Source organism: Ochotona princeps, chromosome X, assembly GCF_030435755.1.
Source record: "Ochotona princeps isolate mOchPri1 chromosome X, mOchPri1.hap1, whole genome shotgun sequence".
In the NCBI taxonomy this organism is placed as follows: domain Eukaryota; kingdom Metazoa; phylum Chordata; class Mammalia; order Lagomorpha; family Ochotonidae; genus Ochotona; species Ochotona princeps.
In genome coordinates this window covers 21,247,372-21,272,518 of record NC_080865.1, presented here as the reverse complement: position 1 = coordinate 21,272,518, position 25,147 = coordinate 21,247,372, and the positions used below count along the sequence as shown (strand labels likewise).

The window sequence follows — 25,147 nt, the reverse complement described above, 5'->3', positions numbered from 1 at the left end:
ACAATGGCCATAGCTACACTGAGGTTAAAGACAGGAACTCAACTCTGGTGTCTCATGCTGCTTAATGCGACACAACTACTTGAACAATTACCTAGTGCCTCGCAGTATGCATATTAACAGATGTCTGGAATCAGGATGAGAGCCAGGACTCAAGCCCAAGTATGTAAACTAATATGAGATACGAATGTCTCAGTTGTCATCTTAACTGCTAGAATAAACACGTTCCTATGATTTTAAGTGAATTTATGTCAAAAAATGAAGTGTCTCTGTACTTGCCGAAGTTGCTAAAATATGTTGGGAATGTTTTAATTCTTAATTTGCAATTGATTAGAGACTACATTTTTATTGTTGAAGAGAAATTGTGAAGGTGAAATTTTCAAGTTTCCATGCCATTGCCCTGGTATCCTTAGATCTGTGCTCCCTTATCTCTGTGTCTTTATGGTAATTGGTGTCATGGTAACAGAGACTTACCTGCTTGGCTAGCTGCCCACAGTCACTGTGTAACAATTGGGCTCTAGAATACAATTATTTAAAGCCAAATAAACAAATGTGGGCCTTGATTAGCCAAGGCTATTGGTGGTTATGGCCACTTGTGGATTGATGCAGACATGCATATATGGCTGTTGGGAGATAAAGTTATTGGTGGTTGTGTGTAGATGTGTGCATACGTCTCCCAGCGTATTTCCTACACCTAGACAAAAAGGAAGGTGTCTCCTCTGTTCCCAGTGCAACAAAGGCAAGCAATGGTTCCTTGCGAAGTTCTCACTACCAATGTGACCAAAGGAGGCAGAAATTCAACCAGCTTCAAGTTGTTCTCTGACCTGTCGAAATTCAGATCTTCCAGTTCTGGGTCCTATTCTTTGGCCATTTGGTACAAAATTTTATTCGCAGTAAATTTTTGAGGTGTAGAGGTAATTATAAATCAGTGATAGCATGACCATGTCCTTAATGTTTGCAGGACAGCAATCAACTTTTAATGAGGCATAGGCAGATTCATTTCCACTCAAACTAATTTGCTTTACTTTGAAAGGCTCCAATGAAGCATAATCAACAGAAGTGGAAAAAGATTTGGTGGACATCATTCTATGCATCAAAAGGGATCTTGTCCCCAGAGACAAGTAAGGATGTGAGCAGGAAAAACGGGCAACTTCCTCTCTACTCTCATCTGCAGATAACAACTGAGTGTGAAAACAGTCCTTGTTTTCTTATATCTTGCACTAAACTGCAGTATGCCATGGTTGCATTAATGCTACAAATAACTTCATCCTTTTGTGAAATGGCTTAGGAATTTAAGTTTTGAAATGTTATTACAATGGTTTATTTAGCTCTAGAGATGTGAATTAAGTACAAATAATAATTGCATAAATAACATATGTGGGGATACTTCAAAAAATTAATGGGAACATGAAACTAAAAAATAGCAAAAACATTTTCCAGTAACTTTTGAAAATCCCCTTGTATTTGTTGTATGTTTTCCACTTGGGAGCAAACAAGCAAGGGAAGAGGATGCAATTGAGCTCCAACCCGTTGACTCATTCTCTAAGTGGTTACAACACACAAGGCTGGCTCAGACTGAACACAGGATCTGTGACCTCAAACCAGGTCTCCCATAGGCATGACAAAAACAGGAAGTTAAGTTCTTGAGCCATTATGGCTGCTTTCCAGCATGCACATTAGTAGGAAGGTGATATCAGTAGGAATCAGAACTTGTGCCCAAGTACTCTGATACAGGATGCAACTGTCTTAGTGGAATCTTAACCAGCATAGTGGGACTCAATCTGTAAAGCAAATGATCATCCATGATACTTAAATATAACATTTAAGTATTCAAATGAAGATAAATAGATTACTGCTTGAGATATTGTGTGATTAATAACTCAAGCCACTTTTGAGCATTTTCCAAAAATTTGTATGCCTGTGGTCATGAGAAATACCTTATGGCATCAGGTCTAATTTTCATGATACTCATCTGCAAAACAAGAATCACAATGTAACTCACTAAAAAGCTCCAACAGTAGCACTAATTCTAAGGTGAGTCATACTAATTTACACTCACCCAGGATTAAACATTTAGACTAGAATTCACATCCAGCTCATTTAATTGGAAAATGAACCCATAAAGCCATGGTGGAAAAGGAACAAAAAAGAAAAATTGATATGGAAACCAACATAAAACATACTAACACGTTAATGTTGTGGTTTGTATCATTAGAGACCTTTAGTGTACGATATGCCTCGGAAGGATGCTCACAAGTAGGCTAGTTATTCACCAACTTCTATTTATCAGTGTTTAACAACTGTTTGGGTGATGTTTCCTCTCCAGAATTTTCAGCCACCACTACAAGTTAGTGAACTTCTCCTGTGGTCCGAGAAGGCACTTGGCACAGTCACAGGTACATTTAAAGTCTCAGGGTTCACGGAAAGCATGCATATCGAGAGTAAATGCATAGCACTAAATCGGCCCCACCTAACCCCTTTTATATAAACAAAGTGTTGCTGAATCACAGAAGTAACCCTAAATTTACAGATTAAATGTGGCATGGCTGCTTTTAGTACATAAATGCAGAGTTGGCCACATGAGCTAAGAAAGTGGACAGTTATTAGCTGATTGAAAGCACAACTGAGATCAGAACTTGGGCTTCTTGACCTCTAGTGCTCTGGTTTCCTAACGACATTTGAGGCATGCTCTCTCCAATATTAAATACTGCCATGCCCATCTCACTGTAATCAGTTAAAAAACCCCAAAGCCCCAAAAGCTCTTTAGTAATACCTCTGCACGTCTATATACAGTAGTCGCCAGTCTTGTATTAATTACTCTGAGATAGTTTAATAAACAATCCTGACTTGGAGTACTCACATTTGGCATATTCTATATGCTTTTTTTTTAAAATACTAAATCGAGTTTTGTAGGAGATGAATGGTCTCAGCCCCAGCAGCTTCTGGATAAGAAAGGATTCATTACTGACATTTGCTGGGCCTTCACAGACCAGCGCAAAGTCCCATTTTCTTATATGTTCCTTAGTTTCTCTAAAGGAATCTTATAAAAACATGGCTATCTTCCCTCTCGGGTTTCTACTAGCAACATCAAACCCCTTTGTTGGATAAATAGTGCCTGGTTTCATGTGTTGTCTACCTCTTTGGACTTCTAAGCCATTGCAACTTAATGAGTGTGCCAAGTGAGGTACTGAAGTTACCATGGAGTTCTGTTGGCATTTATAGAACTGGATATTGTGGGAATCCCATTCTGTTGCATATAGCAGCAAGGATGTACTCCTTCTCCACTCACCATAGGCCCATAGCAATAGTTTTCAAATGCAGTCCTAGGATCAGGAGCATCAGTACCATCTGCCAACTTTAGAACTCCAACTCTCAACTGGAACTATGCAATAAGAAACATTGGGCTTGAAACACAACCAGCTGTGCCTTAGTAAGAAGTGTGTGATAGCTCATGCCACTGGCCACTGGATACACTCCCACTTATTCATGTATCAAGAGAGCCACAGCAAAGTTTCCCACTGAATACCAAGGCTCTTTCAATACAACCTGCAGATCATGCCTGCAAGGGATGAGATCTTTCCCCTCACCTTGACAGCGGCTGTGCTGTCAATTTGCCTTGACAGCACAATGTGATAGCAATAATGTTGTACAAACTTCAAAACCAAGGCATCAAGTAGTCTTGCAGCTTCTATTCTCCTTTCCTGGGAATGTTGCACTGAATACCACATTGTTAGGACTAGTTCAATTTACTGGAAGTTCAGAGGTATTATGAAGAACCACAATTCTCTGGCTAACCACCAGCTACCAGATATATAAGTGAGCCAATTTTATACCATAGTAATAATACCAGCAAAACCATCAGAATTATCATCCAGTTTATCATAATAAAACCTACGCCCCCCCACCCAAAGAATCATGTTCCAATCAACAATTCTTGTTTTAAGTCATTAAGTTTGGGACACTTCTATGTGCCAATGGAAAACTGTTACACCTCAGTACCCAAGCAGCAACAACTGGGAAAGATTTCATTTCCCATCTTGCCCTGTAAGTTGAAGCAATTTATACAGCTCAGGCAGAACCACAAAGAAAGTTTGATTTAAATAAAAGCTACTTAGGATATCAGTTACCACAAATATAGAAAGAAGATTATCCATTCAAGTAATCATTTCAATGATTATTTCAAGTTTCAAGTTCTTTTCTAGAAAATTTAAATAGTACACTAATTTCTTCTACTACTCAGGTAGAAGAAACAAGCATTAAAATCACCTTTCTCCACATACATCCGAGATGGAATTAAATCACATTAACTGCTGGTTAGTCAACTCCATATCTGGAATTACCATTAAGTTCTTGGACATAGATAGTGCAAGGTTCAGCAAGCAAAAACAAAAACAAGCTTTGGAGCTTGACATGCTTGGATTGGAATCCTGGCTCTCTTTCCCTCCAGCTGTGAGGTCTTGGTATTTCCCATCTAAACTTTAGGTTTCTTTTAAAAATTATGCATAGTCATATATGCTTTGTGGTCATTTAACAGATTTTTAAAATGCATGTCATAAATATAATACTAACATGCAGAACAAGAGGCACAGAAAAACATTATGATGAATTACAAACTACTGATAACCATATTGCAATTGATTTAAATATTATATTTTTTTCAGATTAGCTTTCTCTGAATCAGAAAATCAGAAATACAAACAACTCTGAATTCTAATGTTTAAAGCATCACAGTAAAGGAAAAAAATAAAGTCTTACATGAATCAAAGTGGCTGTGGCTCTGCCTGACTCTCTGTGGGTTCTTTTTATTCAATGTTTGTGTATTGAACATTTTTGACTTTATGCCTAGCAGCTCTGGCTCAGCTAGCTAAAAGGAATCAACAGACCCCGCTTTTGACAAAGTTCCTCTCTGTCTGTCTCTCTCTCTCTGTCCCCCTCTCTTGGCTGTCCAGTTCTTCTGTAGCCCTGATGCCAACTCCAAGAAGCAAGCTCTTCGGGCACACCTGGATTTCCCACTGGCAGCAATGTGGGAGCAGTAGAGAGAAGCCAAGCAATGGGAGAACAGAGGAGCTCCTGGTTGGCTGCAGCAACCATGCAGGAGCTCAGCAAGATGTGTCACTCACAGTGGCTGTGGCTGCTTTGTCCTTTACCTCTAGTCTCACTGGCATCCTTGCTGGTTTTCCATTTGACTCCGCTAAAATTTCTCTCTCCCTCTCTCTCTGCCTGGATTACCACCCCTCCCCAAAATAGAAACCCATCAACCCTGACAAAATATCTATGGCTCACTTCCTCACTTCCCTCTGCTTTTTGATGTTCTCAAATATTCTCTTCATGGAATACCTTCTCTGATGTCCTCATTTCTACTCCTTTTCCTCTTATCCTGCTTGCTTGTTCTCTATAATTGTTGCTTAACCACCGATATGTACAGAAATCAAAGATTTTATTAATATGCCCACTCTGATTCAGTGGGTCCAGGGTGGGCCACACATTCTGCAGTTCTTATAGTAGCTCACTTGGCGGTGTCTGTAGATTACATTCTATAGCACTGCAAAATATTGAGACAGCATACATTTTCTTTTTTTATTACCTCTCATCTTTCTCTTGTGATTAGAATATGTAGTTCATGAAATGAGATTATTTTGTTCTACTCTATGTTCAACCTAATATGAGGCCTAATATACAGTTTATTCCAGAAATATTTAATAAGCGGATGAATTATATATGCTGCTGGAAATGAAAACTGGAACACTGAACATTTTCTAATAAGACCATTATTGTTACATTCATATATGCTATATGTTAATAGATTTTGTGCCCTGACTTTGGAGCCTTCCTACCATGTGGAAAGTAGCATAAAAGCGGCTATACATTCCCAAGTTCAGAGTTTAACAAGCATATTAAAGCACTGAAATACAATCTTTTCACAGTTATTCTGAAGTTGAATATACCAGAGACTGCTAGAACAAGCGCTAGCAGATGATTACATAGGGACAAACTATGCATGTGCTGAGAACCAAGAAGTACAGTTCATAAAAAAAAAACCTGACACAATTAATTGAATATAAACCCTGACATAGCAATTTTAGCATCTCAGGCTAACAACAACAATAAAACATAATGTTTGCACATTGTGTTCAAGCCTCCAGTGTCATTAAATCGAACTCTGATGACTGCTCAGAAACCCCAGGTGGCAGCTGAGGTGCACTGGCCCAAGACAGCACGGCCTTACTTAACCCAGTCAATATTTATGCCTTTCCTTGGGCTAAGACTGTATTATCCTGGCCGTGATCCCTCTGGTTTGGTATAATTCCAATTGATATAAATTTTGTAAAACATCGCCTTTACCTGAACTACTAGTCACCACACTGTAATACTTCTGTCGTTTAATTTTTGAAAAACAGACAAGGCAAAAATAAAAGAGTAAATAAATAAATAAATAAATACAACCAAGATGCTTTTTGTTCTGCCTAATTATGGAATCAGTATAGCAAAGACATTTCCTGGCTTCTTTCCTTAGGATTTAATCCAGCATTAATGTTTGTTGTGGGCTGTGGAGCTGATTTACATTGCTTTAGCTGAGCACTCAGGAATCGAGCCTAAGGCAGTAGCACCTGGCCTTTGCAGACTCATTGATGTCCTATTGTCCTGTTAATGGGCTTGGGGGGAAGAGGAGATAATATGTAGCAAAGAGGCTTAGGAGCAGGCCGCTCCCAGCACTTCTACCACCACCACCATGTTCTCCTTGTGTCTGTGCTTTTCGCTTGGACATTCGCCGTGCCTACTGTGCTGGCTCATCGGAAGAATTCTAATCTGTCCAGGCATTTTCGTTATTGTGAGACTGGCTTTTTATACAATGTGAACTTGGAGGTTAATGTCAATGTCTTACAAAAGGGCCTTCTATTATTCCTACTGTTTTGGGTGTCCCCATTGACCTTATGCTAATCAAGGGACCTGTATTTAGGGTTTCACCCTTTCCTTAATCTTTAGGTTCTCCTTTGTGATACAAGATTAGGTTGTAGGATAAGAATCGTAGCAGGAATTTCTATTGTTTTTGGATAAAGCAGATGGCATGGTTGTTCTTAGAAACACCCACTTGACCATGACGTGGAAAGTCTGAGCCAGAGTTTAACTGATTCTGTATAAATAAAGCAGACGGGTTTATTGCCGTGTCCACTATCATCATGGAATCCTAGTGGTCCGTCTCTTTCTTTCTGCGCCTCGTCCACGCACCCTTCCCGAGTTCCGAAACCCAGGCTGGAGCTGGACTCCGGCAAATGTTGCCGTGAGTTTTTATGCATATTCTCCATTAACAAATGAGGATATAAAATAAGTAAATATGCAGTAAAATCAAGTTAAATTGTAGCCATTACTTTCAGCTGCAGTAATCACAGTCCATGCTTGAACAAAAAACAAAGTGTTTTTTGTTTTTTGTTTCTTATCAAATGGGACAGAGAAAAGTATTAGGGGCATTGTGTATATTTCTGTGAATTTTAAGTCACATTTGAAGAGCATGAATTCAGGACTCCCTGAGAAAGACTTCTCATGTGTTTAGTATATTAGCTGGCACTGCATTCTCATCCTCTCTTCAGAGAAAACATACTCATTCCTGGGTGCAGGCAATACTAATGCTACACGGTGTTCCTTACTAGCAATTCCCTTCCTCTCCAGAAAATTCTAAGTTCTCCCTTTCCTTCCAGGAAATTTCCTTTGGGAAATGAATGGCTGGATCAGGACTGTAAAGGCCGCCTTCTGCAATTCCATAGGGCTCAAGGATTCCTGTAGGACTGCCTGAGGCCTTTGCTGGAGGCAAATCACTCTCCCTTGCACTTCACCTCTTTGTAATTGTACCCCCAAAGAGCACAACACTCCACTTAATCTTTGTCATCTTCACTTTGAATCAATTTCCAAGGAACACAACTGAAAACAATTCTGCATAGTAAGCAATGTAAAGGTTTATCCCTACTATTCTCATCAGAACAAACTTTCCTTCTCACTCAATGATCACTCCATAGTTGCAAATAGATAAAGACAAAGAAAATGGGATCCAGCTTACTTACCTGCTCCAACAGTGGCAGGTCCAGAAGTGAGGTCAGATCGCTTTCCCCTTAGCTCTTGCAGGAGACAGTGCACAGTCTTCCACTCAGCACTCAGGTCTTCTAACTTCCTCTTTAATAAGAAAGCACACAGGTTACTTATTTGATTAAGACCTTGAAGTTAACTTAATTCATAAAGTTATTCACTCATCCTGTGAATATATTATTGGATTTCTATTACATTTTACATCTCAATTTTTCTGGATCATATTCCTTTCAAATGGACTATTCCAGCCACCCACCCTACAAATATTTACTTATTGTTTGTCACATGGAAACTCTACCCCCAGGCACAAATTCATTCAAATAGGGCTGAGTGCAAACATCACAGAAAAGCAAACAAACAACAGTCCCCTCTCAATAATTATCCTGACATTTAGATCACGTCTATTGTGGCTGTATATTGAAATCCTCTGAGAACTTAAAACAAAACAAAACAAAACAACAAAACAAGACAAACCTCAAATCCCTGGCTCACCCCAGATCAGTTGCCTCGGAACATCTTGGATGGAGGGTCTTGCCAGACATGGGGAGGCGGTCAAATTATCAGCTGCTGAGCTCCTCGTGCAATTTGCCAAGCCCGTGTCTGCCCCATGATGCTGCTACAGGTTTAAACCCTGAGCTTGTGAGAAAGCCTGATTTTAATTATCGCCAATTTCTGCAGTGTAAATTCTTCCCACATGGCCAATTTTAAATTACGAAGATTGGGTCAGCATGCCTGAAAATTTAACATTAGGCCCTCCTGAGCTGACACAAGCTGGCTGCAACATTCCACAGGGCAGCTATATAATTTGCTAAAGCCAAATGTGAGCAGCTAAGATGTTTGTCTGTTTCCATCCTTATGCTGTAAAAAAGTGAGTGAGCGTTTTACAATCTTTGCTTCCTTTCCATTGACTGAAAGCAGAGAAGTCCACAGTGCAAGGGCAAATGTTAATAGATTGGGCAGGAAAAAAAAAATAAGCCCTATTGCCCTTACAGCAATATTCTAAATGCTTTGGGATCAAGAGAATCACCTGGAATCCCTATTAAATCACTCACTGCTGGGTCCCAGCCTTGGCGTTCTGAATTTAATAGATCTCATGTGGTGCTTAGAAATTTGAATTTTTAAACTTTTTCAGGTGATGCCAATGTTGATTAAGGCATCCATTTTAACCAAGGAGTTACCTAACCACTTATAATCAACTATATATGTACAGTCTCTGGGGAAAAATGAGAAAATATTCCTTTTTATCATTTGCAACAGAACTGAATTCTCTTGGCAAAGTCTAGCTAAGCAAAGCTGTCAAGGGGATGATAGAACCACAATACGGACAGAACCTTGGTTTCTGTCAACACAGATGTATATATTAGTGTTCTCATTAACTTGAGAATTGTGTTGTATTTACCATGCATCTTCTACAACACTGAGATATTATGTGTCTTAAAAAAAAAAAACAAAAAACCAAAACCAAACCAAACCAAACCAAACAAAAAACAACGTAGGAAAGCTGCTTCGCTAGCTGGTTAGGAACGCACAGATTTTCTATGAACCAGCAAAATACTTCCACATGTTAAGGCACTGAAGTTTTTAGTTTGTAAGAATATATTACTAGCACAAAGGTATTCAATAAGTTCATGGAAAATTGGGTACTAAATAATATGCTTAGCATGGTGCAAAAAAATGAGGTCATATATAGCTGGAATGTTTAAGATATCATGAAAATGAATTATGAAGAATGCATATATTTCAACTTTTCCACCAAATGTACTTACTTACAAATCAATCTCTACATAATTTGTGAGTTGCTCTCACATGGTAACACTATTTTTGAAAACTTTACCTGTGCCTATGAAGGGTTTATAGTAGCACTTTACATAGCTATAAATTCTGATGCTAATTTTGTGAGGGCACGGATAATTCTACTAATGTTGGATTTGGTAAAAATGAGTACACTAAAAGAAACTGCATTTCTAGTGTGAAGAATCAGAGTTAGATGAGCCAGAAACCACAAATTCTTTCAAGAATGACTGAATAAATAGGAATGGTAATGAATGCAACCTAACAACTGCAATGTTTTATATCCATGCGGTAGCTAAATGCTGACCATTAATCTCACGCTGATCATTTCAACAAAACACTCATCCATTTATTTACTCATTCTAGGGAAAAAATGCTCAGCTGATATCCTGTGCCAGTCTGAGTGCCAGTTATAAGTTTACAAAAATGAAGATAATAACCTCTATGCATTCATAGCCGTGTGGAGAAAACAGACAAGTAAATAAATCACAGCAGAGATTTAAGGGAATTATAATGATTTCACCAAGACACATCCAGGGACAGCTTAATTCAGCCTGGAAAAGTTCCAAGGTTACCAAAAAAGGCTATCATATTCATGAATGAATTGGTCCTCAAAGATGAATAGGAATTGTTCTGAGGTGACTTTGAGTGTCTGGCAGAAAAGGGCATTCCAGACAGACAGAGGCCATGTACAAAGCACATAGACAGGAGCATTGAGCCTTTTCAATGAAATGCAGGGAGTCTGTTCTGGTTATCTGGACTACAGAGTTTATAAAGAATGATACAGAACTGCTAGGACAGAGCAATGGCAATTTATTAAAGTCTTGTAATGTGAGATTATCGGATTCTCGTCTAAAACCAGGGAGTCGATGGAAGGGCTTTGAGCATTAAGACTGATAACATTTGTGTTTTGCAGTATGGAGGCTTTATCAGAAGGGAGCACATGGCTTGGAAGAATAATGTGGTAACTGAAGTGAGAAGTGGTCTGGAACTGGTCTGATCAAAGGCTTTATCCATGTAGGGAATGCAGAAGACCGTGTGTGTGTGTGTGTGTGTGTGTGTGTGTGTGTTTCTTCTCTGGCACACACTGATGATACAGTGTAGTTGTACTTAAGGCAATTAAGATTTTGAACTGGGAAGTGCTGAAGAGAAACTTTCTGTCAAGGTGGTCATTCAATCTACCATATCAGTATGTGTCATTCTTCAGTTAGTCTGCAAGATAGACAATTTGGAAGTTAGGTACTGAGTTTTCCATTCCTCAGATGTTACAATCTTCACACCCAATCTAGAGTGCTTCCTATCATTAGGAGCTCATCAAAAAATTTCTGAATTGTGATAAAAATGGCTACTTAAAGAGACAGTAAAGTGACTTTTCCTCTTCCTAACTTTTCTATGATGCAAATTACATACCATTGATTACATTTCTTATAGAGGACTTCAAAGAGCCCATGTAAGTCTTTTCAGGTTTGTAATCATTGTATTAAACTTTTATAATTCCTGAAACAAACTGTATTTGAAAAACTAATGCTTTAGACCGGGTTATTCATTCACTTCCCCACAGGGACTAGGTGACAAATAAGTACAGAACCAGATTTGTCTAAAGCAAAGAAAGGCACAACTTCAATTACAACTGGTTTTTGAGGGCAGAAGCATGGAAATATGTTAAAAAAAAAAACAAATGAAAAATACTACTGATATTCTTTCACATCAGTGTATGCCAGAGAAGTTGTTCCAAGATCCTTAAGCGCACAAGAAAGTGCAATCAAACCTGTCAGTGCATTGTATGGAATCAAGACCAACATGGATATTATGCTAGAGAAATTGATGACATACTATTGTGCATAAATGCTAAAGAAACCAACAAACTAGATGTACACAAAGCTATATCGATGGATCTTTAAAACATAGTTATGAATTTTTGTAAAGAAACATAAGATTTATAAAACCACATTGTTTTAATAAATTTAAAATATACTTATAAATAATACATATTATTGTTTCACAAGGATAAAGCAGGAACTAAATGGGAGTAGAGATATCACTGTTACATTTTAGGAATTTTTAAAACTGGTGGTTAAAACAATCATTAAAAATTAAAATGAATAAATTTAAAGTTCAATGAAGAGTATGAAACACATATAATAAATACCAAAAATCCATCACTTCCTATTCCAATTTTCCTCTATGCTCTTGAATTTATTTATATCCAGCATGCATGTACTGTGTTACATTAGAGCTTTTAATATTTTTGCCTAGGATGCATATTTTTAAACATTTATTAAACTATGCATGGATATCATTCTATGAATTATAAATATTCCCTATGGATCCAAAATCAAACAAAATGCCTCATTCAGAAAAACTATTGGAGAAGGTCATGACATTTGAAAAACTGCTTTCAGACCTGGTATTAGAGCCTAAACACATGAATTAGATATCATAAAAAGCTAGTTAATAATATGTTTGGTCTCTGGGTTCCTTTTCAAAGTGCCTGTAACTTCACAAGGACAGAATATCAAGAGCATATGAAAGTACCCTTGCTGACAACAGAAAGGAGCAATAGCCAAAAGGGAGAAGGCAAGAAACTTAAAAGTTTGTAATCTAGAAATATAGTAGTTTTGGCCTTTTGTCCCAAGGCCAGGTACCATGGAAACCAGGAATTTTCTTTGTTTATGGAGAAACATCGTTGAGGGGAGTCTTTTAAAAAAGATACTTTCCCCACCATTAATACGGGTTTTTCTCTCTTGCCTTTCCCCCTGTCACTATGGCAGGATCGAGGCCCCCTCCCATCACTAGGATGGGAGTCTACTTTCTCAACTTTTTCTAATAAATCTTGCTTTAAAACTAAAAAATAAATAAGTCAAAAGAAAGAAATACAGTAGTTTTGGTCATCATGTGCATCATGTGTATGAAATTATCTATCTGTGAGGAGAAAGAGAAAGAGAGGACAGAGACTGTTTCAAACATTTTTTAACATTTGTCCACTCTTCTACTCATTAATTATATCGGCCCCAATGTGAGTGGGCCAAGGGAGGAAAACTTGTTGTTTCTAGGAGCCCGGCGGCGTGGCCTAGCGGCTGGGGTCCTCCCCTTGGATGCCCCGGGATCCCATGTGGGCGCCGGTTCTAATCCCAGCTGCTCCACTTCCCATCCAGCGCCCTGCTTGTGGCCTGGGAAAGCAGTCAAGGATGGCCCAAGACTTTGGGACCCTGCACCCGCATGGGAGACCTGGAAGAGGTTCCTGGTTCCCAGCTTCGGATGGGCGCGCACCGGCCGTTGTGGCTCACTTGGGGAGTGAATCATCAGGTGGAAGATCTTCCTCTCTGTCTCTCCTCCTCTCTGTATATCTGACTATAATAAAATAAATAAATCTTAAAAAAATAAAATAAAAAAATAAATATTTACAAAATGTACTGAAGCTTCTCTTTAAAAAAAAAACTCGTTGTTTCTATAGATGTCTTACTTTCCAATTGTCATAACAAAACCATCTCATTTAATTTTAGTTTGCTTCTAGTATTTGAAGGAATATATCCTACAGACTTGCTTCTGAAAGCAAAATACCCAATTTATCTGTCTCAAGAAAGAATACTTTACATTGAACTTCACCATGTTCCAAATGCATCACAGTGTAAGTAAACGATAATAAGAAATACCATAATGATACCCCTAGAAAATTAGGAAACATTTAATATGCATTGTAATTTGGAGTGAGAAGTCTTAGATTTTCAGTCTTTATTAATACTAGTAGTGTGATCCTTGGCAAATCTCACAGGTTGCTCAGATTATCCAAACTTGCAACCTGGATGTAATACTTTTACCTGCTTCAAAACTTTGTTGGAGAAAGTAAATGAATTTTTTTTTTAATCTGGAAAGAATTCTGTCAACTCTAAAGTAATCTAAAATAGTTGGTTAGATGTTATGCACTGCTTAATGAAGCAGAACAGAAGTTAGTCAATAAAATTTTTCATTAAAATAGCTAAACCAAAATATTTAATTGCATAAAGCACTAGGTTTGGATCACTTGGAAAACAATGGATTCATATATTCAATATTCTTTTTATTAATATAGCAACACTGAATATTCCTTCCACTTACTTAAATGTTATCTGGCCTACTGTTATTTCCAGATAAGTAAATGGATGTTTATTGTAATTTCAAATATAGAACTGGCTTTGTAACATTTAGTAATAACCTTAACATAACATAAATATCTGCAAATTTGCAAAGTGTCAAAAGTATAACAACCTAAGAAATAAAATATTCCTAATCTTTCATAATTATTACCAGATGACATAACTTATGAAATGCTTTTAATTGTTGATTTGGCCCTGCACACACACACACACACACACACACACACATCCAAGTTATTTTGTTTTATTTCATTTTGCTTTTTGCTTCTCTGGCATGTGCCTATATTTCCACTCTCTTATTTTTTGTGTCAAGCTGTGAAATTCCTTTCAATAGCAACAAATTCTTGGCTACAGCAACTTATGCAGTGTTCTTCCCATAATAAGCTTTCAGCAATACTTAATGAAAATTAGTGGAAAGTAATAATTTGCTATATAATTTAGTACCCTATAAGAAAATTTAGGTACAAGTGAATGCACACTTAAATCAATCTCTTTAAATATAAGGTCAGTGAGATATTAGTTATCTCCTATTTTTGAATAAAATTTCAAAAATATTAAACTTTGAATATTAAATTACAGGTCCAATTCCATTCTCATCATTACAGATTATATTTTACCCAAAAAGATTTGAGAGTATGTTTAATGGCAAATTTAGGTTCATTAGAGGAAATTTTACTGCCAAGTGTTATTTCCTATTTTATATGTATTACTTGGAAACAGTAAATGTTAAGACAATTGTATCAAGTGATAGGAAATTTCCTATTTGTGAAGATTGGGAACTATTTACCAAAAACTGTGATTCCTGGATATGGATTCCCTTTGAAATTTAAAGCTGAATATTTTTTAAAGATTTATTTATTTTTATTGGAAAATCATATTTCAGAGAGACGGAGAGGAGAGACAGGGGAAGATCTTTCATCTGCTGGTGCACTCCCCAAGTGGTTGCAATGGCTGAAGCTAAGCCGATTAAAGCCTAGGAGCCAGGAGCTTCTTCCAGGTCTCCCATGCAGTGCAGGGTCCCAAGCCTTTGTCCCATAACCTACTGCTTTCTCAGACTACAAACAGGGAGCTGGATGGGAAGTGGAGCAGCCGGGACACAAACCGGTACCCATGTGAGATCCCAGTGCATGCAAGGCAAGGACTTTAGACAATAGGTTACCACGCCAGGGCAAAAGTTGAATAATCTTTCAAACTTTCATTTTGTTATATGTAATTTAAACTTCAGTATCTTTCTCTGTGTTAATGCATACCATTCAATCAACATCTTACAACTTAACAAAGGAATCCAATTCTAACTGTGCCCACACAGTCTTACATATGAACACTATAAATTAAACATGTATATCACTATATCTATCTTTAAAAATGCAATTAATAAAACTAAGGACGAGGAATGAATTCAGATCCCTGAAATTCATGCCTAATTTCAATGCGAATACTGAGTAAGCCTAATAGAGACTTGTCACTCATGTATTTTCTCATAAAATATCAGTTCATAGTCAAACATCAGGACCATTTCTATATCTTGTTTCATGTTAAATAACAAAGATGAATTTCAGTCTGAAGTAACTTCATGATATGGGAATTTGGTATGCTTATAACAATAATGTGGTACAATTTGGTTAATCAAAAAAGGAGATGAAGAAAGTTAACGAATCAGAAATTATTCCTAGTGTATTAACCTCTAAGTCACCAGTGGTGGAGATCATTGAAAAACAAAGTCAATTAAAGATCACTTTTAAAAGTAAATTAGTAAGTCCATCTATTGGGGAAAGTGAGGATATATTCCCAAGAAAAATGAAAAGATTAGCTTTCCTAATATTTGTGAATGATATTGAGATTTTGGATATAATTTCAGTGGCTGAACTGAGAACATGAAAAATGGCTACGCTGATAGCTGACTGCTAGCCAGACTGTGATAAACATAAAAACACTCGTGGAAAACAAACTAAACAGAGACAAGGCCAGCCCACGGCCAAGTGTGGAAGAAGACAGAGACAAGGCCATGCTGCCATTCGAAAAATGAGTAATACAGGCACTGTTGCTCTTCTAACAATGGTATGTCTAATCATGATTAATCATCTCTTCTTCCAGATAAAAATCATTAATAGATGAGATCACTGTTTCTTGACAGCATCCAAACCCTGAAAGGGCTTTCACTTCTCTAATACTTCCTCAGAATTACCTGGCCAGCTGGAAGCTGTAGGGAGTTCTTTCTAAAATCCTCTCACTGAGATACGCGACAGTGTCTGTTGAGTGCTTTCTATCTTGCTACAAAAACCTACATATTTCTAATAGATTGCTAATATGCTTCTAGCTGTCACTGATTTGAATTTTTTAATTATTCAGGGATTACAACAATGCCATATTGCATATAATTCAAAGAAAGACTGTGATCTCTAGAACTCTGGAATATATACAGTAAGGATTTGAATTAAAGTGTTCCACACATTATTAATGTTGCAAAAGCAATATTCTAAATAAGCATGTTCTTGGGCAAAATGTGGGATTGCAAATGTGAATATACTTCTCGTCAAGAAATTAAAACTATTTAGACATTTAACCATCTCATTCATACCTCTAAATGTTTGAAGCTTTTTAATCTATTACAAATTTTATATTCTCATTGGAAAGTGAGGTTATCTTCATGTTCAAGCACTGTGATTAGCATTTATTCAACCTATAAATGAGAACAGGATTAGCATTTACTCACCTGAGGCAAAAGTCAGTTGTAAGGCAAACCTGCATCTATTAAAAGCTGAAATGTGGCTATTTGTGAGTTAGTAAATTCTAAAACACCTCTAATATTATCTTGTTTTCATACATTTTCTGCACATTTTCTCAGTTGTAATTTAGCATGGAAACTGTGTTCACAGAATTCATAAGTAAAAATGGACTTGTTAATTTGAGTGAACAATTTATGCTATTTCTCTACTGACCTATGATGCTTTCAGAATGATGTATCAGGCAAATTAGATTGTGTGTATGACAGATGACTTATAAAACCCAATTGTTACTATAATCAAATATATTATGCAACAAGATTTCAACTAAAAAGATATCAATAAACTCCAGGTATTGATATAATTGTGATGATATTTAATTGGACAACATACCATTTTATCAACAGGACTTAACCACATATCACATGTAAAATTTCTGACACAAATAGTTTCTGATTACATATTTTAAAGGTTGGTATGTAAAATTAACCTCAAGAAGTTTTTAGTAATGTTAAGACGTTGATGTTGGCAGTAGAACAAACTTGTTGGGAAAAAGAAAATAGAAAAACACAACATCTGCTTAATCTGGTTAAATAGTGAAAACAGCTGGGAAAATGAAACATCCCTGGCTGTGAATAACTGTAATTGAAAATGACTAATGATGCTGTCATTTTTTAGCTTATATTTGAGAAAATGATGCCTAGAAGATCATAATTGTCTTCCTGCCCAGTTGTAGAAAATATTTTGTGTTAAGGTTGAGATGGAACTCTTTAAGTTTTATTTATTTTTATTGCAAAGTCAGACACATATAGAGAGGAGGAGAGACAGAGAGGAAGATCTTCCATCCTATGATTTACTTCCCAAGTGACTGCAATGGCCGGTGCTACGTCGATCCAAAGCCAGGAGCCAGGAACTTCCTCCAGGTCTCCCACCTGGGTGCAGGATGCCAAATCCTTGGGCCAACCTCAACTGCTTTCCCAGGTCACAAGCAGGGAGCTGGATGGGAAGCAGGCTGTCAGGATTAGAACTGGTGCCCATATGGGATCCCGGCACGTTCAAGGTAAGGATGTTAGCTGCTAGGCCACGACACCGGGCCCGAGATGGAATTCTTAACTCAAATACAGAAGGTTTATCTATGCCTTAGTGTTCTATTACATTTAAAAATAAAGAGCAGTAAGAAAAATAAATTGTTCGGTTCACGTAAGATTTCTTTTGATAATCTAAAGTATTAGTAAAGCAAACTATCTCGCTTTATTTTACCACTTTTGCAAGTAACCAAGACATTTATATTTATATTAATTATATTTATATTAATTTATATTAATGCTGTTAGATCAAATATACAGAAAATGTGGAATGTAGTCATTACAAAATTATATAATTTATATTTATATTACAAAATATATTACAAAAATAATTTATATTTATATTAAGGCTGTTAGATCAAATATACAGAAAATGTGGAATGTAGTCATTTCAAAATTATACACAAATTTAGAAAATATTTTAACAAAAAATACTTCTATAGTTTAAAAATGAGCACGACTAAAAGCAAATGCCAGGCCTAGCATTATGATTCAATTAGCCAATACTCCACCTTCAAGCACTGTCATCCCATATGGTCGCCATCTGGTATTTAAGTTGCTCTACTTTCCATCCAACTCCCTGCTTGTAGCCAGGGAAAGCATAGGATGATGGCTCAAAACCTTGGGACCCTGCACCTGTGTGGAGACCCAGAAGAAGCTCTTGGCTCCTGGCTCCACATTCGCTCAGCTCCAGCTATTATGGCCATTTTAGGAGTGAACTAGTGGATGAAAAAGAACTTTCATACACTCTTTTTCCTTCTCTTTCTATATCTGTTTTTCTAATTAAAATAAATATTTTTTAAAATAAGAAGCTAATGGCACATAAATGGTTATGTTAAATAGTTGAAAATATTTTTAAAAAACAAGTAACACATTGCTTCTTTTGCAGTTATTTATATTCTTATTGATGCTAACTGTTTTTGTTGTTTTGGGGATGCTATTGCAGACACAAGATTATACTCCATGAAAAACAAACCATTTTATGGCAGGGTAGGATTGTGACTTGTCAAAAATCATGTTGAATGCAAATGGAATAAATTCCTGCATTAAAATATACAGACTGTATGAATGGAATAAGAAAAGGACTCATCCATTGATTGCCTAAAAGAAAACATCTTAACAACAAAGATACACACAGAGTAAAAATTAAAGGATGGAAAAAGATATTCCAGGATAACAAAAACAAAAATGATCAGGAGTAGTCATCCTCATATTAGACAAAATAAATTTCAACATAAAAATTGTTAAAAGAGACACAGAAGTGCATTATATAATGTTAAGGGATCAATTTAGAAGGAAGGTGTGACTACAGTAAATGTGCATATACCCAGTTATCAAGAGCCTGTTTAAAACAAACTTAATGGATCTAAAGCCTTTAATACAATAATAATGGGGAATTCAAGGCTCCACTATCATTAATGGACATATAAACTAAACAAATATGTTAACACCAAACAATAATACCTGGTATTTATTGTCACATTTCATCCCAAAGTTGAAGAGTACACATTATTTTCATTACTGCATAGGACTTTATCAAAGATACATGGTATGCTGGTACATAAAGTAAGTATCAAAAAATAAACAAACAAACAAACCAGAAATCATACTGTGACTCTCTTTGCCCACAATGCAATGAAACTGGAAAGTAACAACTTAAGAAGCTCTACAGAATGCGCAAACACATGGAGAATGGAAAATACACTCCTGACTGAATAGTGAGTCATAGAAGAGGATCAAAAGGAAAATTAAAAAAAATCCTAGAACTGAAGACTGCATTACAATATATTAAATCTACTGGGACACGGCATAAGCCGTGTTAAGAGACAAGTTTATAGTAAATAGCAGCCACATCAAGAAATTGAAAGGAATCAAATAAATGAAATATTCTAAAAGTGTGTATGAAGAACCTAGATAAACAAGAAGAAACAAAACCCCAAATTTGTAGGAAAAAATAAGTAATTAAGACTAAATAAGAGATAAGCATATCTGAGGCTAAAAAGTGATGCATACAACCAGTGAATTGATGACCTGGGTTTTGGGGGGAAAAAAAGAGCAAAACCAATATATCATTGGCACAACTAACTATAAATGGGAAAATTCAAAATTAGTAAAACCAGAGATGAAAAATGAGATGTTACAATGGATACCACAGAAATAAATAAATGCAATCATTAGGAACTAATATCTTCAAAATTTTGATGGTACTCAAAGCAATTTACAGATTCAATGTGCTGCCAATCAAAATTTCAAATATGTGCTCATTTCTGGAAAAAATGGCTCTAAAATTCTCTTGAAATCACAGGAGACCACAAATAGTGAAAGAAATCCCAAACAATAAGCTGCTGTCATCACAATACTTGATTTCAAGACGCATTATAGAGCAGGTACAAGCAAAACAGCTTGGTACTGGCATGAAAATAGACACATAGACCAACAGAATAGAGATCCCCAAATTAATCCATGCATCTGAAACCAACAAATCTTTCAGAAATAAGCTTAAATCATTCCCCAGATAAAGCACAGTGTATCATGACATGCAGAAGTATATAACAATATGCACCTGACACTGTATAAAAATCACAACAGATCACTGATCTGCATTTAAGACCTAAAGCTGTTACATTACTAAATGAAAATATAGGGAATACTACAAGGTACTACACAGATTTGGCATAAGCAAACACCGCTTGGATAAGACCCTAGAAGCACAGGGAATAAAAGTAAAAAACGACAAATGGCATTACATCAAGATAAGACACTTCTGAACATCAAGGAAATCACTCAACAAAATGAGGAACCCAACAGAATGGTGAAAATAGTTCCAAACTACACAACTGATACAAGTTTAATATCCAAGATATATAAGAGCTCCAGAAACCCAACAACAACAACAAGATCATTATAGTTAAATGAGCAAAGGACAGTAACAGAAAATTTTGAAACAATGAAATACAAATAAAAACAATAAAGAAGTTTCACCTCAGTCTTTTTACAATGGCTATCACAGGAAAATAAAAAATAAAATAACACTGCCGAGGATGTGCGGAAAAAGGAACTGTAAAATGCTATTGGTGGGGATGTACACTAGTATAACCCATTATGAGAAACAAGCATGGGGATCCTTCAGAAATCTGAAAGTAGTCCTACCATATGACCTAGCCATCCCACTCATGGCAATTAACATGAACGAAATGAAACCAGCATATAGGAGAATTATCTGTATCCTCACGTTTCTAGCAGCTTGACTCATAAATAGCTAAGATATGGAATCAACCAAGGTACCTAAAGGAAAATGTGTTATATATACACTATGCAATACCATTCATCATAAAAAGAAGGAAACCCTGCCATTCACAACAAAAAGGATACATACAACTGGAGTCCATTATGCTTAGTCAAACAAATCAATCCCAAAAGACAAAAAGGTTTTCCCTGATTTGTGGTATCCAATATAGAGATCACAAAAAAATGCAGTATACATGAGCAAAGTTAACCTTTGAAATTTGATTATTGCTTATAATTTTTGTTTATCCATGAATGACAGTAGCTTTTCTACTTATAACTTGTTATTTAGCGGTGGGTTAAGTTTTCAATTATAAAGAAAACTGAAAATATGTCATTGTTGGATTTAAAAAATTTAAAAAGGAGGAGGAAAGGTGGTATTGAGGGAGGGAAGGTACAGTGAGAATTATCATGCTTTTAGAACTGTATATAATATGTGGAATTCTCTTCCCTTTATATTTATAAAAATAGTTAAAAGAGAAAAAATGAACAATTTTAGAATCAAGTACATCAATGGTATTATAAGATATTATTATCAAAGCAGAACTTTAGGACTTTTAATTAAATGAAATAAAAGAGGCAGAAAAGAGGATGAACAAATAGAATAAAGATATTTAATTACACGGTTGTAGGCCATTTCTTGGCACTTGAGAGCAAGCAGTATATTTATGTTTTTAATAGAAATTTCTCATGATGTATTTATGACTTTTAATATGAAGTCCTCATAATAAATAAGAAATGTGATTAGTCAGGTATTAAAAAACAGAAATACACCATCTTTGAAAGCTGAAGAACTCCTAAGTAGTTGATAAAATACAGAACAGAGAAAAAAGGAAGAAATCAAATAGGGATGATGAGTTTAGCTCTGATTTGGAACTCAGTATGGGAGGCAAGCGTAGGAGTCAAGCAGACAGGATGTCTGATGCAGAATGTGGAGGTGCCAATAGATAGTCAATTTCATAAGAAACAGAATCATACTCTGATGTGTCCTTAATTAGAATGTCTGCAAGCAGTGGGCTTACTAATTATCTATTTAAACAGTGGATCTTACAGACACAACGTGAGAGATTTTTCATTTTCTAAGAACATCAACTTTTTTCATAATTGTTATTTCTAAATACTGAGAACTCCTGCAAAAGACTCCAACCAAAGACAAATTTTCCCATGAAAATGTACTGCAGGTTACTCACAATGTTTTCCCTTCATCAAGATCGGAAAAGCTCAGTGTTGAAGAGGCATTAGGAATAGCAGAATTTTTAAATTTTGATATGTGGACTCCAAGTTGAAAAGGGCTTTGTTCATGTACTATCTGAGCAAGGGATCACCCTTCAGAAAAATCATTCTTAACCTTTAAGAAAGAAGTTTTTGATCCATGCTTAGATTCAAACAGCCTTCCTGGCTTTCTGTCTTATATTGCTGGATGTCATGTTCTGAAGTCATGGTGTGTTTTTTTGAGCTTGTAGTGTTTCAGCTACCATAAACCCATCTAATAGTCAGGTATTTCCAAAGCATGGTCTGTATCAAAAGCCACAAGCAAGTCAAATATTTCTCTGCATCCCATATGCCTAAATGACTCTTGCCTTTTTGCCTCCATTAATTTGAAATGTTTGTTCTTCAAATCCAATGGGAGAGGTGGTAGGAGAGCCATGGATTTTCAGTTAAATTCTACCTCTCCCAACAAAACCAAGACTTTTCTTACTGACTTTCAATTAAGACCTTAAAAGCCAAACAAAATTTATATTTGTAATCGGTAACAACTGGTGCCAAAACTTGACTCAAAGACAGGCACCATAAGGTCTAAATTTTTTTTTCCAAAATTAACCAAATAAAGATAGAAAGAACTTGCTTCTCCATTTGGCCATTTTATGACTTGCTGAAACTTCTTAACTTGACTGGGCCTGCCCTTCTAGTATCCACAGAAACACTGAAATTTGGTGCTTTTGAGACTTAACTAACTTTGTGATTTAATATCAAACAAAGGGGTTGGGATTGAATGGAAAATAATTTTTGTCGATTTGAGCAGTGGCAACAATGTATTCCAGAATTAATGCATGTGCATTTCTACAGAGAAACTGGGGTCTCCTAGCATCTAGTGCTTGGACATTATGTTCAGGTCTTCGTTTTTAAATTTACTTAAGGGAAAGTCCCTTGTAAGCTGTAAGGAAAACACACAATTTCTGCGAAATGAAACTTGGGCCAGGCACGAGGGATACAAAATGATGACCTTAGAAACAGAGTCTAAGTCATGGTAATGCTGTTTGCAAGGACAAACCGGTTCTGTATAATGAGGTTATTGACCTGTGCTACTTTAGAGCGGTTTTAAACATGATGGTGAGGCTCACTAAATCTTGGCCTGCAACATTAGCTGGGAAGCCAAGACTGATCAATAAACAGCCACCATTGCAGGCTCTCGGGAGGCTTCCCCATAATGGGAGCCATTCTAATTTTGGTCAGGTACTGAGAATAAGGTAAAGTATACCTAACGTCTATTTATCACTGGGCTCTCATTTGCGAATGGAAGCCATTGATTAGCTGTTTTGTGAAAACTGACTGGGCATTTCATTTCTCTCCTCATGTAATAGCCTGTGAATAAATGTGCCCTAGACTTCAAAATGTACACCGAGAAGGGAAAGAAGTAGAAAGCTTTCTCCCAGGCCAGCTTTTTAACAAAGAGAGAAGCAATTACATGACATTTTGCTAAAAATTCTTGACCCAATAAAGTAGTGAATACTGAATGCTGATTTTCTCCTTTCAAGGAAAGAGCAACAGAGGAAAGAAAGGTCATGGGCCGTATTGTGATTCTTTACAGCTGTTGGAGACAGACCGTATGATGCAGTAGCTTCATTTGAATGAAGCCAAACAACATGAAAAGCATCAAGGCTGGCAAGCAAAGCAATAAAGCTCCAAAGAATTTAATCTTCCTTGAAGGTGGGACTACTTCTTTGTACTGATGGCAGCACACAGGACAGAAATGACTCCTTTAATGCAATGACTTGTTAATAGCTTTAAGATCACAATATATAAATAGGACATATGGATCAAAAAGACAGCTTTGCCTCAGCTCTTGCAGGATGGCCAATATTTCTTTAAGTTATTTCATCAATTATAAATAGACCACATCAATGGCAAATGTACAATAGGGGAAGCGTAACCCATTATGAGGTAATGGATATTGCTGGAGGTTGCTTCATTACCTTCAGTGGCTGAGTGGCTGGTTTTTCTTTGTACAAATGCTGCCCTTTAGACAAAATTCTTTCCACATCCGGTTGCTTAGCTTGAACTGCTGCTTCAGTTTCCTGGGGAAAAGAACCCATACAGTGCAGATTAACTTCACAGTTCGCAATAAAATTACTACATTTAAATATGCCCTTGGAGACTCCACATGTATTCCAGATCAATTTCTACACGGTATATAGGAGCACAAAAAAGTAGCTTCTGCTACTGAGAAAAGAAATAGAGGTTTCTTTCAAATATACTACATTTTAAAAACATCCATAATCATGTTAAATTACATTATTATTACTATTATTATTACATCGAAACACAGCCTTTGGTTTGTGATTTGTCAAAAATGTACATTGCTATAATAAAATATAAGGTTTATTAATATAATTAATGCAAGTATATACCAGTATTAGCTTTAAGTATTCCAATAATCCTAATGTTCATTTTATTTTACAAACTTTTGGTGTTATGGGACTTCATTTCGGGCTTTGGATCTAAAATTTTGTTTTGAAACAGACATATAATAATTCTTTCCACATCACTAATGAAATTATTCAGTTCCTTTCCAAAGAATAAACACTTAAATCACAGTACAAAAGCTTATTATTTATTAAGCAGTCAAATTAAATAGGCCTTTTGAGGAATGATGAAATTAATTTGGGGGTTGTTTATTTTACTTTAGCCTGGAGAGGAGTAAAGCATGCTGAAACAAAATCTGTTTAGATATATGAATATAAAGTGCTATGGTACTGACTGCTGCCTAGCACGCTGATAGGGAAAAGAAAAGAAATGCACATAACGGCGCAGCAGGAAGTAAAGTTAAATATTACAG

The 25,147-nt window shown here is 36.3% G+C and overlaps 1 protein-coding gene across 5 annotated transcripts in view; it reads right to left on the bottom strand.

The window, feature by feature from the left end:
- DMD (dystrophin) overlaps positions 1 to 25,147 on the bottom strand; it is a 1,951,117-nt gene that overhangs the window by 660,821 nt on the left and 1,265,149 nt on the right. For all 5 annotated transcript variants that reach the window (XM_058659083.1, XM_058659078.1, XM_058659079.1 and 2 more), the window contains 2 exons: positions 24,285 to 24,386; positions 8,052 to 8,160 (listed from right to left, as the gene is read on the bottom strand). In XM_058659083.1, the coding sequence (XP_058515066.1) occupies positions 8,052 to 8,160; positions 24,285 to 24,386 (211 nt within the window). The remainder of the gene's footprint in view (positions 1 to 8,051; positions 8,161 to 24,284; positions 24,387 to 25,147) is intronic.